General features: G+C 33.1%; 5 protein-coding genes across 5 annotated transcripts; 3 read left to right on the forward strand and 2 right to left on the reverse strand.

Annotated features, from left to right (window-relative positions):
• Window positions 1-1,491: 1,491 nt before the first annotated feature.
• Tsp_03997 (proton-coupled amino acid transporter 4) lies at window positions 1,492-5,215 on the reverse strand. Its single transcript, XM_003374761.1, is given in 11 exon segments — window positions 1,492-1,707; window positions 1,718-2,036; window positions 2,059-2,169; window positions 2,733-2,915; window positions 3,008-3,166; window positions 3,261-3,439; window positions 3,509-3,778; window positions 3,837-3,921; window positions 4,790-4,882; window positions 4,939-5,027; window positions 5,096-5,215. The coding sequence occupies 11 exon segments, from the start codon at window positions 5,213-5,215 to the stop codon at window positions 1,492-1,494; spliced, it is 1,824 nt and encodes a 607-aa protein (XP_003374809.1).
• A 59-nt stretch (window positions 5,216-5,274) lies between these two features.
• On the forward strand, window positions 5,275-5,589 carry Tsp_03998 (hypothetical protein). The gene has a single exon (XM_003374762.1). It carries the CDS (start codon window positions 5,275-5,277, stop codon window positions 5,587-5,589), a length of 315 nt encoding a protein of 104 aa, XP_003374810.1.
• Window positions 5,590-7,779: 2,190 nt separating this feature from the next.
• On the forward strand, window positions 7,780-11,181 carry Tsp_03999 (nuclear RNA export factor 1). The gene is made up of 12 exons (XM_003374763.1): window positions 7,780-7,862; window positions 8,280-8,316; window positions 8,478-8,669; window positions 8,902-9,043; window positions 9,102-9,298; window positions 9,379-9,488; window positions 9,674-9,710; window positions 9,778-9,870; window positions 10,009-10,134; window positions 10,555-10,670; window positions 10,744-10,992; window positions 11,082-11,181. Exons 1-12 carry the CDS (start codon window positions 7,780-7,782, stop codon window positions 11,179-11,181), a joined length of 1,482 nt encoding a protein of 493 aa, XP_003374811.1.
• Window positions 11,182-12,922: 1,741 nt separating this feature from the next.
• Window positions 12,923-14,761, reverse strand: Tsp_04000 (bone morphogenetic protein receptor type-1B). The gene is made up of 7 exons (XM_003374764.1): window positions 14,567-14,761; window positions 14,402-14,462; window positions 14,246-14,351; window positions 13,846-14,183; window positions 13,507-13,790; window positions 13,252-13,321; window positions 12,923-13,197 (listed from the first exon to the last, which is right to left on the reverse strand). Exons 1-7 carry the CDS (start codon window positions 14,759-14,761, stop codon window positions 12,923-12,925), a joined length of 1,329 nt encoding a protein of 442 aa, XP_003374812.1.
• A 1,106-nt stretch (window positions 14,762-15,867) lies between these two features.
• On the forward strand, window positions 15,868-20,911 carry Tsp_04001 (isoleucyl-tRNA synthetase). The gene is made up of 18 exons (XM_003374765.1): window positions 15,868-15,983; window positions 16,051-16,207; window positions 16,696-16,815; window positions 16,919-17,138; window positions 17,206-17,582; window positions 17,647-17,769; window positions 17,828-18,018; window positions 18,078-18,278; window positions 18,476-18,648; window positions 18,711-18,903; window positions 18,962-19,106; window positions 19,183-19,294; window positions 19,360-19,451; window positions 19,521-19,717; window positions 19,772-19,874; window positions 19,945-20,163; window positions 20,223-20,465; window positions 20,531-20,911. Exons 1-18 carry the CDS (start codon window positions 15,868-15,870, stop codon window positions 20,909-20,911), a joined length of 3,363 nt encoding a protein of 1,120 aa, XP_003374813.1.
• The last annotated feature ends 256 nt before the right edge of the window (window positions 20,912-21,167 follow it).

Genomic DNA, 21,167 nt, shown 5'->3' on the forward strand with positions numbered 1-21,167 from the left:
ATAAGAAAAAGAAATCTTTTTTTTTTCAAATTAATTCATTCTATAATTCTTTGCTTGTGCAGAAATTGTCAAGTGTATATAGATATTGATCTTATTATTTCATTTCAGCAGTGTTAAATTTAATAATTTAAAAGTTGTGATATTTTTGAATTAAATTCCATCTTAAATTTTGAATGCTCATTTCTTTTCACATCTCCGCGTTAGAAATGTATTGATTTGATTGTATTTGGGTTTTTCTCAATCATCTCATGCATTCCAATCATTAAATAGAATTAATTTAAATATTAGTTTGTTTCGACAAAGGGTTGAGACTTGATAGATGAGAAGAAGCATTATTTTGCTTGTAAAATTTTTCTTTCGATTGAAACATCGCTTCGCCTCGTTACGGCTCAAAAATTTGCATAATTACTAAAAACAACCTTTTTCGACTGATAATGAATAGAATCAATTTGATTGTCGATTTAGCTGTTTAATCATGTTTATTAGGAATGTATTTTAATTTCTTTTCATAATATTTAAATGTTATTTTGTAACCAAGTCGATTTGTTCATTTTACTCGCATTTTGGGCAGTGCTGATTAGATTAAGCAAGCGTTATTAGAATCAACAGAATTTATCATTTGTAAACAAATTTTGTGTGCATAAAATTGTTCAATTATTTGGTCTTTGTTTGTGCAGTTGGAGATTTTGTATTTTCATTTTGAAATTAATTTTTTTGAAAAAATATTATTATTCAGTTTTTAACTTTCACCATTATAAAGCTGACAATGTTTTTTATTGCAATATCAGTCAGTGTTAGAGTGATGAAATAGAATTGTTCAGTTGTCGATTGCAACATCATTCAATGACCAATGCACCATTCAACATGCCTGCCTGTGTTATGTACATCGACGAATGCTAACAATTACTATTTGTTTTTAGATATTTAAATTTGATCAGACGATTTAAAAGTGAAAAAAATACCAAATGATCGGTTCATGATTAGCTTTAGTTCTTTCTGTATTATTGTTTTTAATACGAATGAAATATGTGCCGCTTGAAAATCAGATATTTACTGTATCGTTTTAAAAGTGTAATATTTGGATTTCTGAAGCAAAAATAAATTAATTTTTTCCCCCCGATAATTCACACCGATTTGGAGATTGTTGAATTGTTTTTCTTGTACAGTATCGTGAGATGTGAGATTTTCAGCCCTGTTCGGCATCGTCCCCGGTTCATAGTGATGCAAGCGTTGTCATGTCTCCCGTTAGTGACATGCTTGTATCACCGGCTAGGTCGGATTGTTCAATGTCTGCAGTTTCAGTTGACGTCGACTGCATCCAAGAGGGCAATTCATCCCGTCAACGGTCCATTTCCGAAGGCACTCAAGCTATCAAAGGTACAATCTGTGGTGTACTTTGATAATTCAATCAAAATGATAGCAACGAACGATTTTGTTATTTAATATTCGAGTTCGTTCAATTATGCATAATTGTATGCATAATGTAATGCTTCAGGTATATTGAAGCATCGAACTGAACGATGTTATTCGGAATGCGATGCCAATGATTCGTTGGATGTAGACTGCAGCAGCTGCACGTCGTTGACTAACATTAGCAGCAGTGATTCGGGCAGCGTGCCGAAGAAGACGGTTCGCTTCTGCGAGGAAATTGTCCGAGGGGTTTATTTCACGAATGTGGTCAGCAGTGGCAAAAGCAGAACTAAGAGGCTGAACCGACGTCGAAGGCTTCGACGCTCGAACCGTGGTTTAGCCGGTGCCGGCCAATCATCCACCCCGAATATTCCTCCGGGTAGTTTGTTGTCCGGCTCGACGGTCGAAGTCGACGTCGATCTGGGGACGGGGCACCACCAGCACCAAGTGGAACCGTCCGGTTGGCGAGCATCGACGGCGCCGGATCCTGACCAATGTCCAACGATTGAGGAAAATGCCCGCCTGGGCTCGGCGCCTTATGAAATTGGCCGACGCATTGCCAACAGTCGTTTCCGGGTGGTTCCGGTTCACTTGCCATGCACGTCTGCCAACAATGAACAAGCTGGCTCAAATCAAATAGCTGCTAACAAAAATTCACCACGAATGAACAGTCTTGACAGCGGCGTCGAAACAATGTCCTCTTCTTCTCTTGGTCCTGGAAATTGTGATACTATGTGGCCATGATGTGAACATCCATTTCTATAAGGTTATTTTTATTCACCATTTATTTTGCGTATTTTTATTATGGAATATTATTACAAAATCAATTTAATTATTGCATTTATTCGTTTTGTTTTCTTGTTTGAACTTTCCCAAATTTGTTTGCCACCAGCAATTTGGTTTTACTCTCAGTTTGCTGTTACGTTACTTATGTTTTAGTGTTATATGTATGCATATATATATATATATACATTTATTATTTGTTATTACGGGACAGTTTTTGCCTTACAAATCAGGGCATTTTGAATATTTGACAAAAATAAAACGTCGCATGTTTTAATTTATTTTTATTTAAATTTATAAATGCAAAATGTACAAAAAAAAATACATCAGATGAAAGAGGACAAATAGAGAAAAACTGTTTGTAAAGTAAAAGGCAGCTAAACCCGATTAAGTAGTGTGTTGGAAAAAGGAAAGATAAGGACAAGAAATTGAGCGATAAAATTGATTGACTGATTGATTGATTGATTAATTGTCGGTTTTTATAAATTCGATAATATCCATTACGCTGATCGTGGTGCCGGCGACGAGTCCGATCAAACCGTAAAGCGCGATCACTGTATTCAGTATCATCATGGAAATGAAATGCTTTTTCGATATGGGATTGGTGTACAAGTTGATCATGTCCAAAATTGGGGGAATAATCAACGCCAGTGAAGCACCGGTAAGCGAACCCACCAATGAAATGATCAAACTCAACGAAGAAACCACTTCTGCGAACGTGACTAAAACAACAACAATGATGATGATGATGATGATAAATTTAATAATATATTATTAGATTAAAAGTTTCCTATTACATGTTAAAAGGATGAACCCATATCTGGCTGCGTATTCCAATAACATTCGCTTCACTTGTTTATCTCGAAATTTTTCTTTGATAAATGTTGCAATCAAATCCATCGGTACGTAAAATTGCAGAGGATACGAAAATGCGACTGCAATTGCGATAAGAATTTTCACCGTTCGGCAGAGTCTGAAAGCATTTCTCTCATTCAATTTCTTCTGCTACTTCGTTATTATGCTAATAAATAAAAAAAACGATCGATTCAACGAATCTAATCACTTACGGATTGTCGTACGGTAAATTCAGAGTTATACTGTCTTGTATACCGTCTCCGTAACGAATGTAACCGAAAAATCCAAATGCTATGTAAAACAAAGTGACCACAATGCAGCTGGTATTCAAAACACCATTCCACGTAGTAAAATCAACCGGAGTTTTCATTCGATTTTCTACAGGCAATACCTGTGCATCAAGAAATAATAATTGTGAATATTATTGACATATTGGTTTCATATTTCTCCACATTCATACCACAGTAATCGCCTCGAAAGAGAACATGATCGTTCCAAATGCCAGCGGTAATGTATCCCAGCTTTGGAATGCTGGCAAATTTGACGAATCCGGTCGAACTTGAAAAATAAAATACAAAGTCACAGACAAGACAACAACGTAGATAAGGTTAGCTGCGGTGGATAAAATTGTCAAATATTTCAAATAACGCAACGATCCGGCCAACAACAGCAACGGCAAAACGATCGCCATGTAAACGTGAACTGACCAATCGCTGATAAAATCAAACCCCTTGAAAAAACCAATTGAATTGCATTTATTCACCCATTTCATATGCAAATTTTTATACTTGTTGCAAGTTGGCCGCGATGAAAGCAAAATAAGCGGCGCAAATTCCAAACTGACACAAACCAATTAACACGTTGACAATAATTCTAAATAACAAAAGTATTTTATTTCTCTTTTTTTAATAAGAATTCATCTCAAAATTTTCTCATTGATCAAAGTATTTTATTTAAAAATAATTCAACAACAAAAAGAAAAAAATACATCCTATTTTCCTGTACAATAATTGTGTGAAAAAAATCAAACTTGAAAACCGGTTTTATTTATAATTAACTCGTCATTTGTAACAAATGAACTTCCATTCGATGAATAAAATCAAAAAATATATCTATTCCGATTTTGATCAACGAATAAAATATTTTGTGAATAAAGATAAATGACACCATTATTAGAATTATTGAATATTTGCTATTCTGAAAATATTTCAACTTCCGTTTATAAAATAACAATCGATAATAATAATAATAATGAATATTACTGTACAAAATTGTTGTCAAAATATTTGACAGTTGACTTGACAAGTTCATAAACATAACTGGTATAATATATTATGAAGTTTTATTAATCATACGACTTTAATTTTTGATCAATTCGAAAAACTTGATCAAATATGACAATGACAAATTGAAAAAATTATCATAGAACTCTTCTCATTGACAATTTTTAATAGTGAAAATATACTTTTTGACGCCTTTTCAGAAAAATCTTGTCACCGTCTGACCTTTGTAAATCGAATGGCAAAAATTAACCGAACCATATGCCAATAAAATATTTATTACCCACTTGTCTTATCAAATCTGATTATTAAATGATTTTTAGATAAATCACGACCTTGAATAATCAGTCAAAATTGATTACAAAAAATCTTACTGACGTCAATATTTTGATAACTTTGCGGTTGTTTTTTTTTCTATTATTAAATTTCTCAGTAAGCTTCACTTTTGAATTCAAATTTACCTGGAAGCTTTAGCAAAGCGAGTCAGTGATTTTGGCCCGTTTGCAAATGTCAATTCGACCACTTTACCATAATCGAGTGCCACTTGCTTAGTTCTGAAAAAAATCATTTGAAAAAAATCTTTTTTTTTAATTCTTGATTGTAGATTTACTGTAAGCAAAATTTTTGCGCTCTTCGGGCTAAGATTTGCAAACAGAAAATTGCAATGGTGTTGTTCAGTAATAAAAGCACTATGCCAGCCTGAAATTGAAAAAAAATTTACCAAAGTATGAAAGCTGTGTTTGACGAGAAAATTAATTTTTCTTTACCCAAAGTCCAGCGTTGCGAAAAGCCTGTGGCAGTGCGAAAATACCGGTGCCGCATAAAGCTTTTATCAAACTCATCACAGCTTGATCATTACTACAATATCGATCGTTTCGATTTGGCATTTATTGCAACTGACATCTCATTATAGCAAAAAGTTGAATGAACTTTTTGCACAAGATTTATGCTAATTTCAGAAACTTTTACCTACCTGATTGTGTTTTTTTTCTCTTTTCGTTTCAAATGTAGCCAAGATTCCAAAGTAGGAGCCGCTGTGGATGCAGGAACTTTTTGCTGCTCATTGCTTTCGATAATTTCAGTTGGTATTTCAATTTGTAATGGAGGATTGTTGGATTCGGTCGAACAAATGGAACCATCGACGCTGGGCAAATGCAACAATTCTACTCTCGACGAAACGCTCGACCATCGTTGCACTTGTGCCGGTGCTGATTTGTTGCTTGCCATTGGTTTTTTGAAAATTCAAAATCTGACGGTATAAAAAGTTTTGATTAAAAAATATTTTCAACAAATGAATAATTTTTCCAACACTGGTCAATTATATACATAACAAATCGACGAGCGGTAACTAATGCGGCAGCGCCTTTAAATTATTGGTGGACATAGTTGAGCATATCGATCATAAAGCATGACAACCAACCGACTGGTTCCTATTTGACAGACATTCAAAACAAACTATACTTCCGCTTATTCTGTCATATGCAAACAAATAGCATCATTATGAAACCAAATTTAAATCAACTTGAAACTGGAAATAGTTCTTTTCTTAAAAACAATTAATCATTAAAGGAAGATAAATATTTTAAAAAATAAATTGTTAATTTTGCAAAAATGACTTCTATTTCCTTTGTGGAAAGGAAGGAGTGTCCAAGCTCATAATAATATTCTCTGGTTTAGTATTGGACAGTTACGTTGCCTCGGGACGTACCTGTTACTCTGCCTTATGGATAATTGTTATTTTTGAGTTTACTGATTGCATCATATGCCTGTCATCCAATGCCCGGAAGGGAAATTATTGATTGACAAAATTTTATACATGCACCACTATTGGAATCGGTCGAGAAACGGGTCGTGATGCCCCAACTCTCTTAACGCCCAGTTTTTCTGCCAACATACACTGCATATGGTAATTCTGAATGTTGGCCGGGCATGAGATGAAGCATTCCCTTAGCCAAAGTTGGAGAAACTGGATTTCTGCTCCTTTGGCATACTTTATCTTCAAATTGTCTATGAATAGACTGATAAATTTAGCCTTTATTCTCGATTAAACCATGATTTAAATATTCTTTTTCATATCCGTTCAATTAAGCACTGGCCATTGTTTACTTCCTATTCATTTTCAAGCAAATGCATTCTATCAGCAGAAGTAATTCTCTTTTGTTTATACTCTGTTGATGCTTTGTCAAGGTGAATTGCTGAAGAAATGTGAAAAGAAATTTAATTGTAAAAATAAACAAAATAAAATAAAGAAACTATGCAAATACATCAGTGAATAAGGCAGAAAATTATGCGGATACTAGAAACAGTCGAAGTTTGCAATGCAAACAGACAAAATGCCAGCGTCATATGATTTGTTTGTTGTTTGTTGGCTTGTTTCCTTCTAGCTGTTCAACAAACTTAGAATATTGCCAAACTATTGTTGGTCGGAAACCACTGTACTACTAAACTAGCTGACTACGTACAATCCGGCTTACGTCGGATGGAACACTATGTCGCAGTGATAGATGTGTAATTATGCAGTAAATTCATTCCGCCTTACAATTTTCAGCTTATTAATTCTGCCGCATAATTTTATCTTGAAAATCATTTATGACAGAAACTGTAGTTTGTAATCTGCGTGCACATTCAGTATAAGTAAATTAGCACACTTTGTTGAGTTGCAAGTTTCAAGAAGTGCACAAGTGGGAAATGCCTCATTGTTAACGTTGTAACCATATCAATTTGTAATCACATTCAAGGAACTTGATTAAATTTTTACAAATTATGCTTCTCGTTAAGAAATCAGTAATTTGAAAAAAAATTAAATAAAAATTTAAAAAAAAAGCATTTTTTATTTCAATGAACCTGTGTTTTATTTTATTATTATTACATTTGTTCAATATTTCATATTTAATTTTTCAGTAGATTATATAAATTAAATATTATAATCATTTTAAATTTACCACTTTTTCATTTGTATCGAGAATAAACTATTGTTTGAACTTACTTATAGAACAGTACTTTACGGATACTGTAACTCAATAAGTAGCAAGTGTCACATTTTTTGGGTTACTTTGGGCCTGTCGTTCTCCAACATTACTAATTTTTGAACGTGTTTTTTTGCGTAAGATTATGATTTTTAATCAAGTTGTGATAAGTTTTATTATTTTTTCTTTGTTTTACTTGTTCTCTCAATTCTGAATAACAAGGAAAAGATTTTTATCTCATTGAAGAGCCACAATTTTGACCGTTTATAAATTTATTTAAATTGATTTATTTTGACAGTTATTTATTTTCCAGAATTTGAATTTTTTGTCCTGACATTTCATTTCCTGATCTTGAATGATAGTTTTTAAAAGCTTATTGTTTTTAAATCTGATTTAAGTTTATTTCCAGAAAATGTTGTGCTTATGGTGACAATTGTAATTTATTATGATGATAATTTTGAAAATATTTTTAGAAGTTGTGAATAATGGCATCCCATATGCGACGTCCAAATACCAATGCTTATAGAAGTCGACTTGTTTATGGCGCAAAGAGCTCGAGCACAAATCAGTGAGAATTCTACTTTTGTTGTTATCTTTCATTTTTAAGATGATTACATCGTAATAGTAATTAATTTTCAGCTATTTAAAAATGTAGAAAATTTTTAATAGTTTTTAATTCTTGTCTTTATTTTTATATTTTGAATTAGTATTGTTATTGAAGAGTACATAGGCATGCGGTAAAAGACATGAAAAATTCATACTTTATTTCCTTAATTATAATGATTTGTATTACCATTGAATGTATCGTACACCTATTTATGAAATTATTTAGATTGCGAAATGTATTTAAAATAATATTATTGCGTGTTTGGTTATTTTTGAAAAATATATTTTTTTCTGTATTAGAATAATTTATGTCAGCAGCATGCGTGTTTAATATTTTGTTTGGAAGATAAATTTTGGAATTTTGTGTAATTTTGTTTAGACCAACAACCAGTCGTTCCACTGGTGTACGAAGAACGGTGAATAAAAGTGTTTTTGAACGCATCAGCGGACGACTGAGCGTATCAAAAAGACAAAAAAACACTGCTGCTACCGCGCGTGCTAGTGGTTGGACAAGGATAACTGTACGAACGAAATCGATTTGTTTAATTGATATTGTTTAATTTAATTTGTCTTCAAGGTGAGAAATGGAAAAGATTTATCAGAAAGTGAAATTATCGCTGCTTTGGAAGATTTTTTAAAAAGTCCTGTCCATCCGTTTTGCATTTCAAATTTGGACAATGGTGATGTTACGTTTTATGTGCGCAAAAGCGAAGAAGGAAGCGCAATTTTATCTGCTTCACGTCGTGCTACAACGTCATCTGGGAGAAAAGTAAACAACAAAACATTAAAGCAGCTCATTTCTATTTGAAATTTTTAAGATTTGTATTTTCCATTGATATTTTTTAATTTATTTTTTGTATTTTGCTTTTACTGATTTGTTAAATCAATATCAGTTGATGAAGAATTCCGGTTTTTTACGTTTTTGACAGTAATTGGGAGTGGATGAAAAGTAATTTTAGACTGATGACAGAGAAATGATAAATTTCTTTTCATCATTTTAGTTAGTTATTGAAACTCAGTCAGCTTCACCACCATGTATTGAATTGGTTGATGCGGATAAAGAGGTGTTGAGGCAAGTATTGGATTCGTTGTTTTGTGCTGGAACGCATCATTTAAATTTGGGATGCTTCTCCCAGAATACAGGTATTATTTTTTGTTATACAATTTGAAAATTTTAATTTCTGAAAGTTTTTTTTTGCAGTAATTCGCAACCATCGCGAATACATGCCTGTCAATCGCAACAGCGTGATGTTGGCAATTGCAACTTTGTTATCCGAGCAAGGCGGTTTAATACATTCTATAGACTTGTCGAACAATCGTCTTCGGTATTTGGACTATTTGGCAAATTTAGTCTCATTCACGAGAAATGTTATTGCGCTGGATCTTAACGAAAATCAAGTAAGTTGTGAATGAAAGGAAGGAAAATGGACATTGATTACATGTGTAAATTAATTATTTGTTTCCATTTTTCTGTTTAGGTGGATTCAGTGGATGAGTTGCGTAAGCTGAGTGGTTGGAAGTTGAGCCAGTTGAATATAAAGCAAAATCCATTCTATAAACATTTTAAATCAGAATCGGAGTATCACAGGTTTGTTTTTGTTCGGTTTTTTGTTTTATTTGTTTTTTTCCGGCTGCACCTCGACGTTGACGTTGTATTTTGGTTGTCTCTACGTCCAGGCGACTTTACACTTTTAGTTGCAACGGTTGTAGAGATTGCACAGCAGTCTTTAATGACATCATTGTCATTTCTACCAAATGATCTTATACTTATAGAGCCATGCTATCAGTATTTCCCCAGCTGACTTTGCTTGTGAGTGTATTGTTTTTTTGTGTTTGTTTGTTTGTTTTTTTAAACATATGTAATTTATTTAACTTAGGATGGTGTACCTGTGGTAAAAGAGGAGACGGTGAATTTTGGTCTTGATGTACCAACTGCATCTGCAGCACAAATAAACTGGCCTCCAGCGTTGGTAACATTTTTTGCATCTCTTTTCACCAACCACTGATGGTCATATTCATTCTAGTTATGACAGCTGATATTATAAATTTTCGGCACTTTGTCATACGCGTTAATTTTCCGTTAAAAAATTATTCATCTTGTTATTTAGGGAAGTTTTCTCGTCAATGATGAATTGAAAGACTTGTTAATTCGATTTTTTATGGAATACTATAGCTGTTTTGATAGCACAGAAACATCCCAGCGTGAAAAGCTTTTGCATGCTTACACAAAAACGGTACAAATTTACAATTCCGGCAGTTGAATATTGATTTTAATATTTCTATTTATTTCTTTTAGTCGTTATTTTCTTTAACGGCCGACGTATCTTACTCGACTAAAGATTGGTAGAATGAGATCCGTTACTTGTATAGAAGTATTGTTAATTCTTTCTTCCTTATTATCATATTTAGTGTCAAGCAAAGAACTGCATTGAGAAATTTATACCGAGACAGTCATAACATTGTTCGAATTTCTGTATGGAAATCGTTTCGTGACAGACTGGTGAAGCGAGGACATATGAATATTGTTGGCCATTTGTCGTCCGCATTTCCACGCACTCAACATGATCCATCGTCATTTTTGCTCGACATCTTTTTCGTTTCTGTAAATAGGTAGTATTTTATAATCAGTTTACAAATTGAGAATTATTTATTAGGGAGATTTGATTGGCTGTTGTATGAATGGTTCGATGAAAATGATCTCTGAAGGGGAGCCGGACGTTTTCTTGCTATTTACCCGCAGTTTTATTTTACGTCGTGTAACAGCACAAGGGTAAGCAAGGAATTTTTTGAAATATAATTAAATATAATATATATTTTTTCTAATTTTTATTTTCCAATTTCAGACTTTGCATAGAGAATGACATGATAAACGTGCGTAATGTCAGTGAAGAAGAATTGCGATCGTACACAACGACAGTACAGAATGCTTTGAATGCCCCACCCCAAGTTAATCAGCAAATCGGACAAATAACTGCACCTTCGGCGTCCACTGATACGTCTGTTAATTTGGGTTCTCAAGTTGCACAATCGCCAGTTGCTATGGGAGAATTGCTTAGCAGAGAAACGAATTTGCGGTTGGAATGGGCAATGAAGTGAGTTTATACGTTTTGGTTGTTCGGTCAACTTTTGGCATTGGAATTGTTTATTAATTTTTATCCGAATTTTTTTCTCCCTCGTGTAGATGTTTGGAAGATAACGGGTGGCAATACAATGATGCAAAAAATGCTTTTTTTCGACTGCTGGAACAAGGAAACGTACCCCCGCAAGCTTTCATAAATTAAATTCATTTTTCTTCTGTAATTAATTTTCCTTTTTGCAACCGAAATGTATTGTAAATGATGAGTTAGTTGCATGCTTTGTTTATTATTTATTTTTGTTTTTATTTTTGTAAAATATGTTGTAGGTTACTGAATGTGTTTTTTAAAAGATAATTTTTTTGGAGACTAGTAATTTTTTTAACGTTTAATTTTCATTTAATTTTTTCTTTTGTTGTCGAAAATGAGCAAAGTTTTCTGTCTCTCTGCTCGTTAGTTTTTTTTTACTACTTTTGGACGGGGCCTCTGAGAAAGAATTGTAATCAGTGTTACTAGTTGGTAAATGGCAATTGGAAACCAATCGACATTTGTTCGAAGTGAAAACTGATATTCAGAATAAATATTCAGAAATTTCCATAATTAATGGAATTTCGAAGAGCATTGTGTATTCTCAAAAGAGCGGAAATTTTTATCACAGGCAGCATTATCACTCATTTATTTGGGTGACAATGGGTTGCCGATGGATGGAAATTGTTGCGTTTGTTGTACATGGAACAAAATTTTGCATTATTGGGAAGCAGGCCAAATTTTTTGCTGAAAAAAATTCAATTGGAAAAAATGGAACGAAACAATTCATATATAATGAGGAGAATGGTGATTTTCCAGTTGATGCTTTTTCGCAAAGCTTGGTCGAATGTACATACCATCACAGCTGTGTGCGTACAAACGAAGCAGACGATGGTTGTTTGCTTCTTGTTTTTGAAATTGGATTCGTGTTTTCATTTTACAAATAGTCGATTTCTTTCCATTTATGCCTGAACTGCTGAACACTGAATAAGTATATTGGTATCCCAAGTGAATTTTATTTTATTTTATTTTATTTTATTTTAGTTGCTTATTTTTGTTTAATTTATCTCCGATCCCCCAACCCACCTTCGCCCGTATATTTTGTCTGAATTTGATAAGCTGTACCTTCTGCCGTATTGTTTGACTTTCAGTTGAATATTTTTTTCTCTAATAATATCATCTTCAGTTTCAATTATTAATTATTAAATGTGTTCATTTATTGAATGTTGTGAAAGTTTGTGACTTTGTTAATATGTATTTTGTTTTTGAAACTTTGCCCAGTAAAACTGTTAATAAGGAGACAAAACAGTGTAAATAAAAATAGATTGGAAAATGAACTGCGTAATCATCTGCCTTTTGCAAATTTTCATTACGTTACCAACGCCTATACGATTTCGTCTTTCAAATATTAAATAATAACATATTTATAAATAAAAAATTGCATTATTTTTTTTAATGCATTCCAAAATTTGTATGTTTATGTCAAACACTGAGCTAAATAATTTTAAGATATAATTCTTTATCGTATACCTAACCTATCGATCATTTACAGTTTGACCTTTTGACCGTAATCAGTTGTCCTCTAGATTGTGTATGTGCATTTGTGATTTCTGTGCTTTTCTTTGCCAAACTTTTTAATTCATTTTTTAGAATAAAACACATGAATATAAAATAACATGTTTATTAATGAAATACTGATACTGAAAAATATGAAGTTGCAGCAGATTAGGAGTAAAAAATGCATGAGCAAGTTCATTCGTGCATATATAGATAACATCAATGAACTATAACAAGATTTGCATAACTGGAACACGTGCAAATTCAATGAGATATGAGGATAAATAACAAGGCAATCATGGATATGTAAATTCTATCAAAGAAGGCTAGTCTGGCAGCAGTGCTGATAAGGTTAATAATAATATCAGACAGAAGGCATAATGTTTTCTTTGCTGCGCGCTCGGCAAATCTCTTCCAAAACTTTGCTCATTGTCTTCTTCACTCTCAACGCACTCAGTCGCACTGTCGGCTGTGGATGCCAACATTCTACAGTAAGACGGCCAAGGGCGCAAAGCACATCATCATAGGTCCAGTTAGCTGTTATCGGTGGTCGAATTTGGTCCAAGCATACAATTCGGCGCATTTCGTCAAAACTTGGATCAGACGGTACCAAATCTTCATATGGTACTTTATAGGGTTCTGAAAAAGCAGCAGCTTTCAAGTAAACACAGCATTGTGATAAGAAACACTAACCTCCTGCAAATTTGTTTCCCATTTCCCACAACACCAAGCCAAATGAATACATGTCTGCTTGTTTATAGCTCTCAAAACAGTTGCTGTTAATCGATTCGTCCAATACTTCAGGTGCCATGTATCGTTTAGTACCAACACGAGGATTTGGTCGTATATCAACTGTGCCTGTCTCACTAAATAGAATCATGAATGATGTACTTTTAAAAATATTACATTACAAATAAAAAAAATAAAAATTTACCTGACATATCGTACTGACAAGCCAAAATCTGCAATAGCGCATACACCGCCTGGTTTCACTAAAATATTTTTGCTTTTGATATCTCTGTGAGCGATTGCTGGTTTTCCTTTAGTGCCCAAAATTTCAGTGTGCAAATGAGCTAATCCTGATGCGATTGTATATGCCAGTCGGGCAAGCAGTTCACGATCCAAATATTTGGATTTCAAAAAGTCATGCAAAGAACCCAGTTCATGATAGTCAGTTATCAATAATAACTGCGTCCAGCTTCCTGTTCCTTTAATGTCAGCAGCAATAAATCCTAAATGAAAAATATATATACACAAACATGAATATTGAATTCAAATGCGTTCTACCCAAAATATTTTCGTGTCGAAGCATCACAGTTTGATAAATTTCTGTTTCGCGAAACCAAGATGCTTCTTCACATGTATAAAATATTTTCACAGCTACTGTCTCGCCCCTCCATTTGGCTTTCCATACTTCTCCATATCGACCTTTGCCGACACTTTTCAGCATTTGCAACTGCCTGGCAATGGTACGCTGAACTAACAAAGGTACGCCAGAACCGCTGCCCGAACTTTGTTCAATTAAATCAGTTAATGTGCTGTTTTCTTCAATAAACTGGTAATCTTCATCCTTATTAGCACCAAAAATCTTCTGATTTGACCACAGAAATAATTTCGGTCGTCGACTTAAAGTTTTCAAATTATAAAAAAGACAAAAAGCTAGTAGAAAATCGAAACTAAAATATACCGAAGCCAAGTCACTACTGCAAAAGCAAGAAACGAAGACAGCAGCAAAATGATGGTGATTATGCAAAGCAAAAATGTCAGTGAACTTGTAAGATAATTTTCGTCATCTAAAAAAACAATATTTTCAATAAAGGCAGACATCAAAATTTTAATAAACCTATAGTTTCGTTGACTGGAAACAAATATGTAGGTGTAATGTTCAAATTGCAATAGTCGTACTGAAAACAACACTTTATGCTAGCTGGCGAAAAATGTGGAGACAAATGACCATGGCACTAAAGCAAACAATTATGCAAATATATTTTGCAAAAAAATAATTTACTTGTAAATGTGACCCTCCTTCTTCAGGAGGCAAACAACCATATAAATGCAATGTTTCCATCGATTTTATTTCTTCATTAAACGCTTCTTTAATTGCATGAAAACACTGTGCGCCAGGTTTTGTCCAACAAGTCTCATTGTAGCAGCCAATTCCATCTGTGCAATAGCAGCGAATGGGTTCTGACAGCATGACCATTGATTTAAATTTTCTTAAGGCTTTATCTGCAACAAAAGAAAACAAAATATGCACACAGAAACACAAACACGAAAAAAATTTCAAAACATCTCGGATCAATGTAGAAATTCAGTGCAACAATTTATTCTACGTTTAAATATGTGTTACTGATAATCTACTTGATCACCAAATATTCATTAATCAATATTTATTAACTGACAGCTTTTCGTTGACATTTCTTCGTCATTTTAAAAATATAAGTACAATAAAAGATTTCACAGATATCAATTAAGACAATGCTACAGTATGAAATTAAAAAGGTTAGTTAAAAAAACATTATTGCAATGCAACGCACATTATGGTAAAATTTATTTTTTTATTTTTATTAAAAATTTAATTTAAATGAATATAGGCATTTTTCTTTTTAAAAAGTGAAATTAAATAAAACTGCGAAATAATTCATCAGAATGTTCATTTGACTTTTAGTTAAGCGCTAAAATAACTACAGTGCATTTTGTAAGCATTTTCTCAAAGTTTAATTTTATTATTACTTTTTGAATGTATTTACATTTCTTGTTAAGCTTTATTTAATAATTTAATTTGAATGTATGGTTGCGCAATTGTACTTATTTATCTTTTACAACATACTGACGTGTACATTTAAGAATTGTCTTGGTTTTAGTTTTAAGAAATTGCAAAGTGTTTATAATTCTTGATTATTAATTCAAAATATTTATTTAAAATTGCTTTCCGAAAGTTGAACCTCATTGTGAGTAATATACTTTTAGTCTGTTTATCTTATATTTTAGTGGTAATAACTGTGACGGCCCATGTTTTATTCATTCATATATATGTTGTTGGTACTTCGTAATAAATATTTGAAAAATCTTAATGCATAAACTTGTAATGACGATGTGGAACATTTTAAAAAATAATTTCTGTAGGTGCTATCATTAAGATAGTATTCAAAAAATTAATAGATTTGCGAATTTAACTTTGTAATTTTTTGTTGTCGTTTTATGCTTTTTCTTGAATGTCTAAGAAATAAACGACTGAAACATAAAATTTATTCTGATACAGACGACACATGTAGTGTTTGATTAATTTAGTGTCCGTTGCTCGTATAAATGGAAACTCTGCACGAAAGTATAAATTTTCCGCTAGAAGAAGAGAAGATTCTTCAGCTGTGGAAAAAAATAGACGCTTTCAAAACTTGTCAAGAGCGTAGCAAAGGCAGACCAATGTGAGCAATTATTTTTTTCTTATTTTTTGTTCACCAGTTTAAGCATCATTTTTATCTATGCTGTTAGATTTTCGTTTTACGATGGCCCACCATTTGCTACAGGGCTTCCTCATTATGGTCATATTTTGGCAGGCACCATAAAAGATACGATTACCCGCTTTGCTTATCAATCTGGTTTTCAAGTTGAACGCCGTTTTGGTTGGGATTGTCACGGCCTTCCTGTGGTAATTTTATATTATTACGTTATAAGAAATTGTTTAGCATTATTTTTTCTCGGCTTAAACATTTGCTTTTATATTGATAAATATTTAAATAAGTAATTGTTGTAAATTTATATTTTACTAAAGAATACTAAATAAAAAATCCGACAGTTAATTTTAAGGGTGCTGAAAATCTCAGAAAAAGGAAATTATTTCTGTAGTTGAGTAGTTTCCATTTAAATTAAACTTTTGCAGTTTTATGTGCCTTCCTCTTACAACATGCCTACAAAAACCGTGTTTTTTAAGTAGATGCAATGTTTTCCTTAAAATTTTTTTATTTTGATGTATTTCAGTTTTTTATGTAGAGAATTTTTTCTACGCCTTTACAATTTAAATTAATCTAAATTTTATCTAAATTTTTAAAATAATTATGTTTTCGAAAATGTTTAAATTCCCAATTAAATTATATACTTTATGAAGATTTTTATCAGATTGAAAAATTCTACTTTTAGGAATATGAAATTGACAAGACATTGGGATTAGCGGGACCTCAAGAAATTGAAAAGTTTGGTGTTTCCAAATATAATGCCGAGTGTCGCGCGATTGTTATGCGATACGCTAAAGAGTGGCAAGTATGACATTAAACATAATTGAAATTAGTACTTAGATTATTTGAATTAAGTAATTAAGAAAAAAAAATGAGCAATTTCAGCAAGGAAAATTTGCAATTTTTAGTGCATTGTGGAACGGCTTGGTCGATGGATAGATTTTGAAAATGACTATAAAACTTTATATCCAAGTTTCATGGAATCTGTATGGTGGGTATTCAAACAGCTGTATAACAAAGGTCTTGTCTACAGAGGTGTAAAAGTGATGCCATTTTCTACTGCTTGCGGGACTCCATTGTCAAATTTTGAATCTGGACAAAATTACAAAGAAGTCGTTGATCCTGCTAGTTAGTAATTCTTTAATTTGTTTCTCGTTTTGCTGGTTTTTAATGCTTAGCAATGGAAGATTTTCAGTTATTGTAACTTTTCCGCTTGATGAAGATCCATCCGTGTCACTGTTAGCTTGGACAACCACACCTTGGACACTGCCAAGTAATTTGGCGCTGTGCGTTAATGCGAACTTGGATTATGTAAAAATCAGAGAACGAAGTTCTAATCGAATATTCATATTGATGGAAGCTCGATTGAACATCTTATACAAGTCAGAAGAAGAGTACGAAATAATTGAACGTTTTCATGGTCAGTCGTTGGAAGGGAAAAAATATAAGCCGTTGTTTGAATATTTTGCCCATTTAAAAACGGAATGTAAAGCATTTTCCATACTTTGTGATGGATATGTATCAGCTGAAAGTGGTACGGGTGTGGTGCACCAAGCACCTTATTTTGGTGAAGTAAGAATTTTGATTTTTAAGATTGGATGATTATTGATAATGAAAGTGTTGACATTCATTTGAGGATGACTATAGAGTTTGTCTGTTTAATCATGTCATTACAAAGGAAATGAATCCTATTTGTCCTGTAGACAGCAGTGGACGTTTTACGAAAGAAGTCACCGATTTCCATGGCCAATACGTCAAGGTAATATTGAATATTTGAATTGTTTTTCCATGTCACTGACAGTGCATACGTCGAATAGGATGCAGACAAAGGTATTATCAAAATGTTGAAAGAAAATGGACGATTGATTCAGTCAAGTACGGTGAAGCATTCATATCCATTTTGTTGGCGCTCTGATACTCCGTTAATTTACAAGGCGGTTCCATCGTGGTTTGTTAAAGTGGAATTTATGGTTGAACAACTTTTAGCTAACAACGAAAAGACATATTGGTATTAAAATTATTAAAATTATTTTATATAAATTATGTAAAGTTTTTTCTTTTGTTCAGGGTTCCTAGTTTTGTGAAAGAAAAACGATTTGCAAATTGGTTACAAGATGCTCGCGACTGGGCAATTAGCAGAAATCGCTTTTGGGGAACGCCGATCCCGTTGTGGGTTAGTGATGACGGTGAAGAGGTGGTTTGCGTTGGTTCTATAGAAGAACTGCAGAATTTGACTGGAAAAAAATTGGAAGATTTGCATCGAGAATAGTAAATTATTTTTATTTTAATACTTATTATTCAAGTACATTTTCAAGACAACATTTTTTTTCAAATATCCGATTCATTTTAAACCGAAGTAGTTTGTAAATATAGTTTCTACTGCAATAAATGTAATATGAATTAATTATTCACTTATGTGTTTGATGAAATTATAATTTTGAATATTGGCTAATTTTTGTAATTAGCGTTGACGTGCTGACTATTGAATCCGTCACTGGACGAGGCATTTTACGTCGTATACCAGAAGTTTTTGACTGTTGGTTCGAGTCTGGCTCAATGCCTTACGCACAGAAGCATTTTCCTTTTGAAAATTATGGTGAATTTTTGCGCAGTTTTCCAGCTGATTTTATTGCAGAAGGTACTTTTTCAGAATACACACATAGTATAATAAGGTATTTTTTAATGGAATTGTTGTTTTAGGCATTGATCAGACTCGAGGGTGGTTTTACACTTTGTTGGTACTCTCGACAGCCTTATTTGGTAAGCCTCCGTTTAAAAATTTAATTGTGAACGGTCTGGTATTGGCTGCTGATGGTTCGAAGATGAGTAAACGGAAAAAGAACTACCCCGATCCGATGGATATTGTAAATAAATACGGTGCAGATGTGCTTCGGTATTTCATTATTCATTTTATTTTTTTTTATTATAATTTTATTTTTTTTTAATTTTAGGCTTTATTTGATCAATTCACCAGTAGTACGAGGCGAGTTTCTGAAATTTCGAGAAGAGGGTGTGAGGGACCTCTTGAAGGATGTTTTCTTACCATGGTACAACGCTTATCGATTTTTTTTCCAGAATGTATCTCTTTATGAGATGGTAAGTTGCGACTGATTTTAAAGCAGTATAATAATAGTTATTGTTGTTAATGTTATTTTAACATTAACGTTTTAAGAAGCATGGAAAACGATTCACAGCCAAATTAATTACACCAACGAATATTATGGATCGATGGATATTGTCGTTTACCTACAATTTGGTAGCATTTGTTAAAGAAGAAATGAAAGGTATGCTATTGTTTTATTTAAATTTAAAAGTTTTTCTGAAGTGTTGTTTTCGTTGAGTAATATAGCATATCGATTGTATACTGTTGTGCCGAGACTTGTCAAATACGTCAACATGTTGACCAATTGGTATGTGCGGATGAACAGAAAGCGCTTAAAGGTATTTATTTGATGAAATGTTCAATCATTGGTCTAGAATTTATTTTTACTTTACAGTTTTTTTATTAAGGGTGGTTTTGGAGAAGAGGAAAGTTTGATTGCTTTAGAAACATTATGCCAAGCATTGTTGCTGTTGGTACGTTTGATGGCTTCGTTTACGCCTTTCATTACTGAAATGATGTGGCAGCGACTGAAAGCTGTTTTGGATCCTCTTGCAGAATTGAAGCCTGAAGATTCAATACATTATGTGAAAATACCTGATGTTGAGTAAGCGATGTAAAGTTAATTATATAATGGAATGTATTTTTCTTTTACATTTAGTCGTTCGATGATTGATGAAGATGTTGAAAATCACGTAATTACAATGCAAAGTGTGGTGGAAGTTGCCAGAGTAATACGTGATCGGCATGCATTACCTACAAAAGTATTTACAAGAATTTAATTATGTTGCGGATTGTTTTTTCTTTTGTTTTCTCATTGTACTTGTTGCGTAGTATCCAATCAAGGAGGTAGTGTTGGTTCATCATGATCTGAGGGTTCTGGATATGGCACAAAATATGCGCAACTACATTTTGGACGAAGTGAATGCACGTTCAATGATGGTATCGGTTGATAAAGCAAAATGGGGCATACGCAGTGCTGTGGATGTAAATTTGAAGCTTTTGGGTGCTCGTTTGAAGAAGGATTTGAAGCCAGTAATGGATGCACTTAAAGTATGCATTTTATTTCTGATTGTTTTTTCTTTATTCATTGTGAAATCTTTGCTTTGAAGGCTATATCTGCAGATGATATATGCAGTATGATGGAACTGGGGCCAATAAATATTTTGGGATATGAAATTTTTCGCGAAGAATTGCAAATCAAATACGTACTAGGCGACACTGACGTGAAAGATTATCAAGCACACAGCGATGGGCGACTTATTGTTTTGCTGAATGTTAGTCGAGATGAAAGCATGCATGAAGAAGGTTTAGCAAGGGAAATGGTGAATCGCATTCAGAAGCTTCGTAAGAAGGTTTGCATATCTCTTTTAATATATAAGGATTAAAAATGTATACATGCTTGAAAATTTACATTTAGGCGAAGCTGCTTCCACAAGATGATGTGATGATTAAGTGTGAGCTCGTAAGTGGAGGAGACTCTTCAAAAGTGTATTCAAGTCTCTGTCGGTGGCGCGAATTTATGGAACAGAGTTTAAAACAGCCTATTGTTTTTCTCGAATCACCTCAAACAGAATCAGATCATTTACTGATAATCAAAGAAAATGTCACCGTGAAAGGTTGTGTCATTTGTGTTTGCATATTTTCAAGAAGTGCAAAACCTTCTCAGCAGTCATCACAACTCTTTTGCCCTTACGTTGATGTGGTAGATTCATCAGGACGATGTGTTCGTATATTGCTGGAGAATCCAGTTGGAAGTGGAATGATCACAATGTGTAGACTTCGAAACGAGGCAAGTTGAAATTGGATTAATTTCACATTTACTATTTATATGATGTTCTGGGCGTTTTTTTAACTGGTGCTAAAGTTTTTATGTACTTGTTTTCTACATAATTCACTTACTAATTTAAATTGAATTATAACTGTAAATTGTACTTTTTATTATGATCAGAATATGAGCATGATATACTGATTTTGTTTTATGTTTAGAATTTAACAAATTAAATGTTTGTAGATTCGAACTACCTTTTGTTTATGGAATGAGTCATCCATTACTT

The sequence above is a fragment of the Trichinella spiralis genome (assembly GCF_000181795.1).
Source record: "Trichinella spiralis strain ISS 195 chromosome Unknown Scfld5, whole genome shotgun sequence".
NCBI classification, from domain to species: Eukaryota; Metazoa; Nematoda; class Enoplea; order Trichinellida; family Trichinellidae; genus Trichinella; species Trichinella spiralis.